At 41.6% G+C, this 14,035-nt stretch overlaps 1 protein-coding gene across 1 annotated transcript in view; it reads left to right on the top strand.

The window, feature by feature from the left end:
• Positions 1-14,035, top strand: part of LOC114666116 (uncharacterized) — a 129,249-nt gene that overhangs the window by 19,175 nt on the left and 96,039 nt on the right. The window contains exon 4 of the mRNA XM_028820852.2: positions 3,729-3,838. Within this exon, the coding sequence (XP_028676685.1) occupies positions 3,729-3,838 (110 nt within the window). The remainder of the gene's footprint in view (positions 1-3,728; positions 3,839-14,035) is intronic.

Here is a 14,035-nt window from a genome sequence, read left to right on the forward strand (position 1 = left end):
TTAATTAATTGGACGTTTTAATATTCTTGCTTTCACCTTTTTATACGTTCAATCATTGCCTTTATCTAATAAATTTTCTGTAATTTTGTTGCGTTTGCCTTTATTCGCTGCGCCCAATTGACGTCACCCTTTTTGAAGCACTCCTTTATTTATGCGCGCAGTTATTCGCCGCTCAATTGAGGTCATCCTTTTGAAGGTCGCCTTTATGTGCCCGCCCTTATTGACGGATACCGTCTCAGGTCACTTGTGTACAGAGTAAACAGTAATGGTGATAAGACACACCCCTGCGGACTTCCTATGTTTGAATGAATGACTATTGAAAAAGTGTCCTGAACTTTAACTGTCTGTGAACGATTTAAAAGAAAGTTCTGAATCCATAGGGCGGAGTGGTGGCTCTGAGGCTAGGGACCTGCACTGGCAATTGGAAGGTTGCCGGTTCGAATCCCATAAATGCCAAAAAGAGACTCTGCTCTGTTGGGCCCTTGAGCAAAGCCCTTAACCTGCAATTGCTGAGCACTTTGAGTAGTGAGAAAAGTGCTACATAAATGCAAAGAATTATTATTATAGTGTAATAAATAGGTTTACATTCATACTGTTCAATTTCCCAATCAGTATATGAGGCTGTATAGTATTGAACGCTGAAGAAAAATCCAAAAATACTGCTCTGACATATGAACCAGGCTGATCAAGAAAGGTGTAGATTTGATGTAAGATAACAAGCAGAGCATCTTCCATACTTCTGTTTGCACAATAAGAAGGTACACTTCTTCTTACAGTACAGATTGGGCTAGTTTATAACTTTGGAAATATTACTGACCTTTGGCCTCATTTTGATGAGTTCGTTAAGATGGCATAAGTCTGAAAGCATGGGAGACAGGGATGTGACTATAACTCCATAAAGTCTCCGGGGATAGCTGTCTTCGCTTACTTTGTTTATAGCAGGCTGCCACGATGTAATGTGACTGACTACCTGACTGTATATGTTGGTAGTTTTCTAATTTCCTCTCTTTAGAAATGAATGCTCCCTCACTTTATTACCATTGGTTTTTGGGGATGGAAATGATTGTGTCCCTCCATATTCCATCTGGAATACTGAACAGATGCTGTCCTGATCCCTCTTATAGTTGATCCCACTGAGGTGTGTGCTCAGAAGTTTAACACCAAGGCTATTTCCACCAGGGGTCATCATGGTCGCGGCAGCATCTTCTAATGTGTCCAGGTGGGCGGCCATGTGTAACAGAGTTGTGTACACACTGCTAAAAAGCTTTAGAAGACAGCAGGCAGATGGTGATCATTTACCATAGTAAATAAATGTTATTCATTATGTAAGGAATGAGTGCCTCAATGAGAGCATGAAGTGCAAAGAGGGTGGCTTCCAGGAAATTATTTCTCGAGTGTTTGCCAGTAGGTAAACAGCCTATTCAGTTTGCACCGCATGGAATGCACTTTGCAGCTAGAGCTGTGCTAGACTTTCAAATGTGTGCCACGGGTAAAGTCAGCTATTCATGTGTCACCCTAATAAGATGGCATCATCTCACACAATGCACATTTGTGTCCCTCCATCACATATTTATAAGGGCAAAGTGCAGAGGAAGAGGCCCTCACATTTGCCCTTTTTCTCATTTTGCCCACTGCTAACCATCACTTTAACTCTGCTAAAGTGGATATTTATTGTGTCTTCTGTGTTACTTCCCTTCATGCTTACAAAATACAGCACAGCATTTAAGCTGATGTACTGTATGGTAATAATAGACAGTGACTACTCAAATATATTATATATTAAATAATAGTCCCCCGAAATAACTGTTCTGGACTTTCATCTTAGTGAACTTGACGTGCTGTATGTTTGCATCAACGAAGATGTCTTGTTTGGTGAATTTCCATCTAAATGATATTAGCTGTTAGGTTTTTTTTTATTATCCAGGAATTGTAACTCACTTGTATTTTTATTCTGAGCTCTTCACTTGTAATGATCAATCTTGTAACCTTGTCCTGTAATGTTTGTTCCCAAACGTTCCCCCAGAATGACATTTACTTGATTATGTTAATCTCTTTTGTAAGCCGCTTTGGATAAAAGTGTCTCCTATGCAAAACTCTCTATTATAAAAAAAAGTCTTGGAAGGTTGGAAGGAGACGAGACGTGATTTTCTCAGAGAGAGACACTTTCACGTCCTGTGAGACAAATCTTTGTGCCAAAAGATTTAACCACGCCCAGGGCCGGAAATAAAAGACAAAGAGTAAATGACAAAGTAGAACGTTGTAAAGAATTCAAACACGTTGGCGCGATACACATGCAGAGCAGGTTAGAGATAATGGATGTGCGAAAATTCGAAAGTCTCAAAAAAAGAATAGTAAAGATCGCATTAGTGCAAACAAACAGAAATTATTACTCGAAGTAACGGGACAGCGAAAAGAGATTGAATATATTGTTCTGATTTAAACTTTAAGTCGGAGACTTGTAGATCATCTAATTCGTGTTGCCATCAGGGAAAAAAAAAAGTAGTGTTTCTTCCCAATCAAGAGTCGTATCCGCGAGAATGCAAAGATTTGTTGTTTAGTGAAAGTGAATTCCCATGAGAGAAAATTTCAAGCCCCGCGAGACAAGAGCTTATGCAAAGAGATTTGGAAAAGTTCTGCCCACATAACCACACACACGGTTCAATCAGTTCTCATTTGTGTGAATGCTATTGTCAGACACATTTCTTGTAGAGAGAAAGAAACGATATTCACTCACAGGCAGTCATACGTTGCGTTGTCACGATGTTATTCCAAACACGGAATCAAAATTCAATGTGATATTGACGAAAAGGTAAAAGCGAAAAGAGATCGAATATATGGACATAGGTGATATGACAGAAGTGCGCCGCGTGAGATGCAGATCATGTGGCACCACCACCACCACAGCAGCAGCAGCAGCAAGCCAGCAGCTGATTGAGCAAAGAGGAGGTAAAAAAAAACTATTTGTTTCCAATTGTGTCACCGTTTAAAAGGGGAGTTTCGGAGGAGCGACCGCGTCTCCTTGGGGTGCATTCAGCCCCCCTTTTCACAACGCAAGCGGCAGAGACGTGAAGTGGCTGGTGTGTAGCACAGGCCATTGGCGAGTAAAGCGAGCAGGTGGCAAAGCCGCCTAGTAAATATAAAATGTAAATGGGTGAGACACACTGTATATGGGAGGAAATAAGTATAAAGTAAGGCGCTTCCTTCAAATTCGAGTTTACTGCCGTGTTCAGAATGCAATGAAATTCTTACTTGCATGTAGGACCAGCAAGTATTATCAGCCAAACATGGACCTCTCTACTTTACCAGCTTAGATGGTATTGTGGGGTAAAGACAGTTAGGTTGTCTCACCGGGGAATCCAAAGCTAGCCAGGCAAACATGAAGTAAGAATGTATTGTTTCTGCCCACTAAACTAGTGCTGGAGTTTCCTGCAGTGTTGGATTTGAGTTCCCTGCATTGTTATGGAGTCCTTGCTAAAATTGTACTACATTGACACTCTACTCGAGTTAACAGTTCTGGAAAAGAGAGAAATGAGCTCGTGAAAGAAAGATGTATCTGGTGTTTGAGACATTAAAGCCCAATCTTGAAAAGCTGTTAGGTTTTGGTGAAAAATGTGAGCTCATTTGTTTTTTGTCATTTTTAGTGAAGTTAACACCAAGAAAAGACTGAGAATGGAGATTCCTGTTATGTAGATACTGAGCGTGTTTTTCATTTTTTTGCTTCCTTGCAGCCAAAGAACATTAGAGAAGAACAAAAGAAATGCCCTCTTCTCCCACTTCCTCCTCCTCGCTCTCAGAAACGCACTCCCCAGTCCTTGGAAGAGCTAAGAAGGCTGACAAGGTAAGAACTAACATTCTAAGGGGGCCCAAATTTATAAAACACTGGATAGTGAAGTCTCTGTGAATGGTGGGATTTGGCCTCTTTTTCTGGATGTGGATTCATGTATGTGACATCACAAACAGTCTCTGCACCTAGTTCTTGGCAGTGCTGTTGCCAAAATGGGCTGTTTCACTTGTTTCACCATTTATAGGCAATGAATTTGATCTTTAAATTGCTTTGTTTTGGCCTGTTGACTCTTATCATCTGTTGGGTTACTTCTTCAAGCCATTAGAAACAAGCACTAGTACATGGAGTAAGCATCCTCACCAGATATTTCTGAAGAAGCTCTTCACATGACGTCACCTCCGTTTTACAATTTAGTGGATGCATTTTCTTTATTTATATTGCTAGATTGCCTAGGAGTCATTGGGTAATAAAATGGCCTTAGACCCACAGAGGTCAAGTTTTTCTAAAATTGTTATCATCCTGTCTCAAATGTATGTTTGTGTACTCCAGTAGCCTTTTAGTATAGATAATCTGTGATGCTACTCATTGCCTTTTCAGAATATTAAAGCTTTGTCTATACAGGTAGTCCCCAAGTTATAGACATCCGACATACGACTTACAAACGGGGCCGCAGCTGCTCCTTCATCTGTCTGGGGGACGCGACGCAGGCTCCTCAGTAACTGTCGCTCCGTCATCTTCGGCCTGGGGATGCTGCAAGTGGTGGCTGGAGGGGCAATTTCGCTGCTCGCGCAGTGTAGTGTCCCTTGTAGCAGATAGAGGCGTGGTCCACCTCTTGAACCCTCAGGTACCACTCTGAACACCAGGTGAAAGTATAATTATTACAGTAATCCCTCCTCCATCGCGGGGGTTGCGTTCCAGAGCCACCCGCGAAATAAGAAAATCCGCGAAGTAGAAACCATATGTTTATATGGTTATTTTTATATATTTTAAGCCCTTACAAACTCTCCCACACTATTATAAACATTTCACGCACAGTTATACAGCATAAACCCTTTGTATTCTCTTAGATATTAGGTAAGATTCGTTGAAATTATGTATGTAAAGACAGTTTACATACAGTAAAACCTAAATATTATTTTAAAGATATCGAGCGTCTCTGATATCATACGTTACAGCCATTACAACAGACAGGCCACCAGCAATAAATATGTACAATGCAAGAAAAATTGTATACAGTAAAATGAGTGTACAGCGACACTAAACTATGTACATGTAATAAGTACTGTACGTAAATAATTAATTATGGTTACTCACCAACAATGACACGGCGACTTGTCCGATAACGATGAGTTTAATTTTACTGCACAACAAAGGATAGCGTTACAGCTCTTCTAAAGGAGCCTCTTGAGGCGACTGTTTAGCACCGCCGTTGTTCTTCTTCCAGCACTTTTCAATCCAAATCCCTAAAGCAGATTCCATCCAGACTACTGCCTTATCACGTCCCCTTGCAACTCGTTTTGCGCCCTGATTAAAGGACACTGCAGCCGTAGATCTTATATGCTTTTCCTCCTTTTTAAATAAAAAGAATCGTGGACTCATTGATGCTGTAATTTTGTCCTGCAGCGATGTAGCTGTTTCCTTCCTTCAACATATCCAAAACTTTTACCTTTTCTGCAATCCTGAAGCATTAGCAGTAACGTGCATTAATGCTGAATGAGTGAGATGAGACTTCCTGGTTAATGCAGCACTCCGTTGCTGAGCCAATCAGCAGCACACAGGAACTTAACTGCGTGCTCTGATTGGGTAGCTTCTCAGCCATCCGCCAATAGCGTCCCTTGTTTGAATTCAAATGCGTCCCTTGTTTGAATTCAAATGGGCAAATCAACTGAGGAAGCACACGTACTGTAGACCGCAGACATCCGCGAAGCAGTGAAAAATCCGCGATATATATTCACATATGCTTACATTTAAAATCCGCGATGGAGTGAAGCCGCGAAAGACGAAGCGCGATATAGCGAGGGATCACTGTATTTATTTTATAATTAAACTGTGCACAAATCACCCTCCACTCCACACTCATAAACTACAATTCTCTCTCTCTCTCAAACAATCCTCCTCGCCCAGACACTTCGCCCTCCTACCTCCCAGCTCAGCTCAGTGTCTGGGCTTTCCCACAATCCTTTTATATCCCCTGACCCGGAAGTGGTTCCCGTCCAAACCCACAAGTCCTTATTCCCTCCGGGTCAGGGTAAACAGTCCTTTTCTTCAGCCCGGGAGCACGTCATTCCTTCCTGTCACATGATGATGACGCACTCCCGGGTTATAGGGCACATAAGAGCCCACTAGCCCCCTTACAGTGACTCCTGGTGGTCCGCAAGGTATCCAGCAGGGCTGTGTATACAAACTACAAAGTCCATGAGGCCCTGCTGGAACTCGGGGCACGATCATGCTGTCCGGAGGGCTCCTCCTGGCGGCCTGGGGGTGGCGACCGGAGTCTGTAGCCGGCCGTCCATCACACCCTCGAGCAGCTCCGATTGATGAATGGCCACACCCCATTCATTCTCAGTGGGCAGCTAGGTGCACGGCAAGCTATGACCTGGGGTCCATAGACGCCGGGGCCACAGCTACCACTTGTGTGCAGGACGGAGGCTCGATGGGGTGGTTCACTGCCTGCCCACCACGCCGCCGCAGCTACCGTTCCTGACTGCCCTGCTTGTTCTCAGTGGCTGGCTGGTGATGCTGCAAGCGGCGACCCGGTTGTGGCTGAATGGAGGCCATTGAGGGTGAATGGGGCAGCGGGGGGCAGCATTGTAGTGTGCCTCGGGTGGCTGCCTGTTGAATGGGGGCAGTGGTGGGCGATTCACTACCCACCTTGGCTGCACCCTGTTCGCTCTTGGTGGGCTGACGCTGCAGGCAGCATACTGTATGCAAGTGGAGGTGACTGTGTGGTGGGCGAATGGTGAATCGCCCCTCGCCACCCCCATTCATTCTCAATAACAAGCCTGCTTGTACTGTTACGTACATAGTAAGAATTTGTCTCTCGTCAGTACACCAGACGTGCTGGCGAGGGGTGCCTTCCTACTGTGATAGTGGGTACAGTGCTGTGCAGAAGAGCTCATCTTAACCTTTTGTCTTCACCCTTCAACAATGTCTCTGAAACACAAATCTGATGCAAGTGCTGGTGATATAGTAAAGAAGAGAAAAACTATCACCATGGAAGATAAAGTAGAAATAATAAAAAGGTCAGAGAGGTGAAACTCCATCATTTATTGGCAGAGCACTTGGTTACAGTCGGTCAACAACAACATTTATTAAAATAATGTACCTGTTCTGACTTACATACAAATTCAACTTAAGAACAAACCTACAGTCCCTATCTCGTATGTAACCTTGAGACTGCCTGTAGTCAGTTTCACCTGGGCTCTGGTCATCTTCCCTGTAATTATTTTTGTTTTATTCGCTGATCAATTTCCTGTAATCTTTTTTTTCTGTGTGCAATTTGCTTTTCTTAACCCTCAGCTGGCTTTATATTAGTCTAATCTATAATGGAACTAGTTTCAAGTCAATGTCATCAAAATCTGCAGTCCGCTTCATCGGGGTCATTTTTCAGCTCAGTCTTGTCTCTTTTTAATTAAGAGAAAGTGTTTTGTAGTGGCATTTGTCTATTATTTTGGAATAGGATGTCCATCATGGATGCTAGATGCTGGTGGTGTTCTCATATAATAACATCAATCACGTGTCTTTCAAGTAAAGTAATTCATATTCTGTCCCAGCTAATGAACCGTAACATAGAAACTGTACAAAGTGATTAATATAAATGGAAACCAGCAATATCTGTCTATTAATTAAGTGTTGAACTATGGCCAATTGACAATGGATGAGAGAAGAAAACTCTGGGGGATTAAATGTCCATTGTAAGAGAGAAAATTGAAGGCAAAGTCAGACATAGTTACTATCCTAGAGACTTAGACCAGCTAGCTGATCCCCAAATTGTTCCATCCAATGATTCCAAGACTGGCAGTATCTGAGATGACTTTTCCATTGGTGGAAGAACAGCTTGGTTGTAGAGCAGAGGCACCAAGTGCTGCAACAAGATACAGAGAAGAGAAACAGAATAGAGGAGGGTTAGTAACAGTTTATAAATATTGTATTACTTATATTTTTCCACATATCACTATCAAACTAAGATTCAATATGCTCAGATACTCGTCCTGTTCTAGTCGGGGTATGCTATACTAAAGGCGTGAGTCTTCAGCCTGGATTTAAAAGGTAAGATGAAAGAAACATTTCCTACATAAACAGGCAGGCCATTCCATTGCTTAGGGACCCTTTAGCTAAAAGCTTGACATCTCACTATTATTTTAATAATTCTTGGAAATCTAAGTAGGCCAGCATCTTAAAATCTTAATGTGCACTCTGTTTTTTGAGTAATGATTTGATTAGTAAATGATTTGATTAGTATAAGTTTTGATAAGTAAGCAGGGCCATGGCTGTTAAAGGCTTTATAGGTTAAAAGGAGGATTTTGAATTCAGCTCTAAGCTTGACTAGGAATCAGTATAAGGACTTGTGATCTGGAATTATGTGTTCATACTTTCTAGTTCTTGTAATGTGTCTTGCAGCAAAATATTGAATTAACTGAAAACTGCATAAAGAAGGACCTGAACAGCCAGTAAGCACACTGTAGTAATCATTCCTACTAGAAATAAAGGCACGATTCATTTCTCAGTATCCTGTATATTTAGAATGTGTCTTAAATTTTCACATTTTTAGGGTGGAAAACAATGTTTTAGATGTTTTTGTGATATGTCTTTTAAAAAGATAATGTCTAAACAGTGTGCTAAGTCAGTAAAAACTAGTGGCAATTCCAATGGAGTTAAACAGCAACAGAATATTGCGTTTGTCAGCATCATCCCCATGTAAATAAAACTACATTATTTTCTGTATTCAGGGAGAAGTAATTGTCATCCATCCTTTACTTTAACTTACTGACACAATTAATTAATTAATGTTCTGACCTCAGTGGCTATTGTATCACAGAGTCTTCTATATCTCTGATAGGCTATGTAAATTAGAAAGCTATTGTGCTTTGTTACTTAAAAGGGGCACATGATCCCTGTAGGAGATAGATAGATAGATAGATAGATAGATAGATAGATAGATAGATAGATAGATAGATAGATAGATAGATAGATAGATACTTTATTAATCCCAAGGGGAAATTCACAGTTAGTCAGCTAGCTGAATCCATTGTTCAGGAACAATTAAACACAATACCATTGTGTTATGATTCTGGTATTTGAATTCATCCTCTTTCACTTTTGTTTTAATTTTGAGCTTTTGATTATTTTTCATCATTATATTGTTAGTCATTATTCTTATGTTGGGGAGTTCGATTCCTGTTGCTATTCTGTGGCTTCCTGTTATTTTTCCATTCATTATTAATTTTTATTGTTTTATTTTTAATATATTGTGCCACCATTTTCTTGGCTGGTGGGCATTGCCATTTTGTTCTGTTTTGTTGTTACATCATGGCGTCAATGAAGCACAATTTCTAACAGGCTTTTTCTCATCTCCTTGTCTCCAACACACTGAGTGTCCAGAACGTCTTGGTATAATCGATTTAGTGCTCCAAGGAGAATCTCGAGCTAACATATTGGAGTCATTGTGATTCTCCAGCACCAAAGTATGAAGAAAATCAGACAAAGTGGTTGCTTTTTTTTTTTTATGATTCTTATTGGTGAGTGTGTCATTCGTGTTGAAGTCTTTTTGTTACTTAGTATCAGCGATTCAAAGTGATGGTGTGTTAGAGGTGGACATTAGGCAGAAAGTCCAGGTGGGATGAAAAATCGGAAGAAACTGTAGTGGAATACTCAGTGATATAAGGGTAACTGTCAAAAACAAATAAGGAGAAATTTACTAGAACAATGAGTTTTCCCCACCCTGGACCGTCAACGTGTTGTTTTGTTGGGGTTTCCACACCTTAGTGACGCTCAAGGCCAGGATGTCTGGAGATTTGTGCTCCTGGTAGGGTCTCCCTTAGTGAACGGTTTTGGGCTGAGAGGTTACAAAGAGAACGGTTCTCAATGACCGTCATGATGGTACAAATTCAAAGACTGTGGGCCCTCCCCAGTGTAAGGTTACCAGGACCCACCTCTGGAGCCAGGCCTAGGGGTGACATTCGCTTTGTGTGTCTGGTAGTCTGGCAACCCACATAACCTGCTGTGGCTCAGCCCAAGACAACAGCATGGAGCTTTCTTGTGTGCTCACCACCTGCAAGACAAAGGATGAGGGTCAGGTTGGATGATGGTTTTTGTGACAGGCATAGGCAGGAAAGATCTAGTCAGACAGTTTCCTTAGGTGAACGCAGTGAGAGTTGTGCCTGAATGCTTGACGTTAAGTGAAATTCATTCGCTGTGGGTGTTGGACTTTGTCTAGGATTCCTGCCTTGCACCCTGTGTTGGCTGGGATTGGCTCCAGCAGACCCCCGTGACCCTGTGTTAGGATATAGCAGGTTGGATAATGGATGGATGGATGGATGAACATCTTGTTATTGCTGTCGTTTGTGGTTTTCATGGACAGGATATTAAGGTGCAGCTGAAGATGTGAGGATATTCAATTGAGGAGACCATACAGATGATGGTGTTGCCTCATCTGACTGTGACCATTTGCCTGCACTTAACTGATTCGCTGTCAAGTGTCAAGTGGCTGGGATGAGGATCAGTGCCTCCAAATCTGAGGTCATGGGTCTGTCTGTAAAAAGAATGGATTGCACTGTCCAGGTGGTGGGAAGGGCAACTGCACTTCGTGCAGGAAATGTTGGCTCTTGTAAAATAAAAAAAGGTAAGTCAAGCTGTTATCAAATCGAGGCAGCACGATTTGATAAGATAACATAGTGGGGTGTCAGTCGCCAAATAAAAACATACAGGATTAAACTAAACAGTATTCTTTTCCCTTTTACACATTCAGTAAAAATATATCCCTAATTTTAAATTTCATCTTTGTGTGTCAAGCAAGCAACCTCAAAAGATATGCGTTGGTTGAGGAAGCTAAGTATGCTTTCCTCACACTGAAATTACCATCCATCCATCTATTATCCAACCTGCTATATCCTAACTACAGGGTCACGGGGGTCTGCTGGAGCCAATCCCAGCCAACACAGGGTGCAAGGCAGGAACCAATCCCGGGCAGGGTGCCAACCCACCGCAGATATCACGTCATCCATCCATCCATCCATTTTCCAACCCGCTGAATCCGAACACAGGGTCACGGGGGTCTGCTGGAGCCAATCCCAGCCAACACAGGGCACAAGGCAGGAACCAATCCTGGACAGGGCACCAACCCACTGCAGGACACACACACACACACACACACACACACACACACACACTAGGGACAATTTAGAATCGCTAATTCACCTAACCTGCATGTCTTTGGACTGTGGGAGGAAACCCACGCAGACATGGGGAGAACATGCAAACTCCACGCAGGGAGAACCCGGGAAGCAAACTCAGGTCTCCTATCTGAGAGGCAGCAACGCTACCACTGCACCACCCTGAAATTACCATTTTTATTTATTTTTTTATTATATTAACCGCCATATTTCAGATTTTCCTTTTATTCCCCATTATGTTTGTTGAGAAAGGAAAGCAACTTTTATTGGCTTTGATAAATGCTTAACATTTTACAACAGCAAATTAGGGATCTCAGGTTCAACAGTAAAGAGGAACAGGATCAGGAGCAAAGCGATACTTGTAGGGTGCTGGAGAAGGCTTTAGAATGTATTGTCAGTACAGCCGCTAATCAAAAAGCAGAGAAGTGGGGCAGAAAAATCCGTCCAAATTAACTATTAAAAATTGTTAAAATGCTGATCTTGGAAGTATTGTGTAAAACACTTGCAAAATACAAAAGTATTCTGTTTGGAGTAACACTAAGCTGAAATTAGTGTGAGGTTAAAAAAAAGGATCATTCTTTAACAATCAAATATAAGTGTTTAGTTTTGAATAAGAATGTTTTAATGTAGATTTGTATTATATTTGAATAGTGATGTTCATTCTGACAGTCCTAATATACTGTATATAATACTACCAGACAAAGGTTTAAGAAGACTCCGATTTTTCCAGTTTTCATTAGTAGTGGGGTGTTAGCCAATATGGCTACAATGAGAAGTCAAGCAAAATGACACCTTGTGTAGGCTGACTGACCAGTTTACAATATGCAGGCTTTCAAAGGCAACTCAGGCCCCTTCTTCCATCAAGTTGTAGTCTGTTCAGCTAGCTAATAAAAGGGGTTGTTTTGCTTCACTTCTCATTGCTTCCAGTTTTCATTGAAATGTAAGCTGTTCAAGTCCAGTGAGTAACCTAAAATGGAGTGAACTGACAGAGGTTTAAAAAAAAACAAGGTTACAAAAAATAGAAAAATTAATTATGCATGGAACAAGTAATGGGTTATCAACTTACAGCTTTTCTACAGCAATGGAAGTTCATGAAGTCTTGAAAGTTAATGCAAACAATTTCTTCAGGTGTGCCAGCTTTTGTTGATTACTTAAAAACCTTCAGTCTGAGTAAAAGCAGAGTCGCTACACACTCTGAAACAGGGGTAGGCAACGTCAGTCCTGGAGGTTGTCATTCGTTTTGTTGCTTAATTAGAAACCAAAGATTGCCAATCTCAGACCTTATTTAATTTTATGGCTTGTTACTCTGCTGTGTAAGGTTCTTATATTCATAGATTTTTTCCTTTCCAATGATATCATCCAAATGATTTGAAGCCTAAAACAGATCATTTTCAGTCTGTCACATTCTTCTCTTAAGTGTTTTATTAAACCCAACAGTGCATGATGAACACACACAGATGTAAATGGAAACAAGCTAGATGGAGAATTGCTATCTGCTTTGACATTTACATCTTATTGCTAATAAGGAGCCATTGAAGCAGTGACTGCAGCTCTTTAAGATTGAAATAAGCAATTAAGGGTGGAGAACCCTAATGAGAGACCACTAAAATGAAGCATTAAAATGTAATTTCAGCAATAAGGGCTTCATCCACAATAGTTGACTTCTCATTAAGAAACTGGGTTGGAACAAAAACCTGCAGCCACTGTGGCCCTCCAGGACCAACACTGCCCACCCCTGCTCTAAAGCATTATTTGGACAATATATCTAATTGGAGAGTAAAAAGCAATTAACAAAGAAAGCTGGACAGACCATTATAACTCATAAAAGTGTCTGCCTTTCCTTTAGAGAAATTGCAAAGAAAGCCAAGGTGTCTGTGCGTCCAGTCTCCTACACTATCAAAGAGAACTGGAGGAGACTTAGATGAACACGTCTGACAGACCCAAAGCTACAAAAGAATCAGAAGTCAAGTTTCTGAGAGTGAACAGCTTGTGTGAGCGAATGGATAAATTGAGTACTAGAATGAAGAAGTTAAGTATGATACAAGTGGAACAATGTCAGGATATTCAGACGGACAGACAGACAGACAGACAGACAGACAGACAGACAGACAGACAGACAGACAGACAGACAGACAGACAGACAGACAGACAGACAGACAGACAGATAGATAGATAGATAGATAGATAGATAGATAGATAGATAGATAGATAGATAGATACTTTATTAATCCCAAGGGGAAATTCACATACTCCTGCAGCAGCATACTGATACAAAAAACAATATTAAATTAAAGAGTAATAAAAATGCAGGTAAAAACAGACAATAATTTTGTATAATATTAACGTTTACCCCCCCAGGTGGAATTGAAGAGTCGCATAATGTGGGGGAGGAACGATCTTCTCAGTCTGTCAGTGGAGCAGGACAGTGACAGCAGTCTGTCGCTGAAGTTGCTCCTCTGTCTGGAGATGACACTGTTTAGTGGATGCAGTGGATTCCCCATGATTGACAGGAGCCTGCTCAGTACCCGTCGCTCCTCCACGGATGTCAAACTGTCCAGCTCCATGCCTACAATAGAGCCTGCCTTCCTCACCAGTTTGTCCAGGCATGAGGCGTCTCTCTTCTTTATGCTGTCTTCCCAGCACACCACCGCGTAGAAGAGGGCACTTTCCACAACCGTCTGGTAGAACATCTGCAGCATCTTATTGCAGATGTTGAAGGACGCCAGCCTTCTAAGAAAATATAGTCAGCTCTGTCCTTTCTTACACAGAGCATCAGTATTGGCAGACCAGTCCAATTTATCATCCACCTGCTCTCCAAGGAATTTATAGGTCTGCACCCTCTGCACACAGTCACCTCTGA

This window comes from Erpetoichthys calabaricus, chromosome 15, assembly GCF_900747795.2.
Source record: "Erpetoichthys calabaricus chromosome 15, fErpCal1.3, whole genome shotgun sequence".
NCBI lineage: Eukaryota > Metazoa > Chordata > Cladistia > Polypteriformes > Polypteridae > Erpetoichthys > Erpetoichthys calabaricus.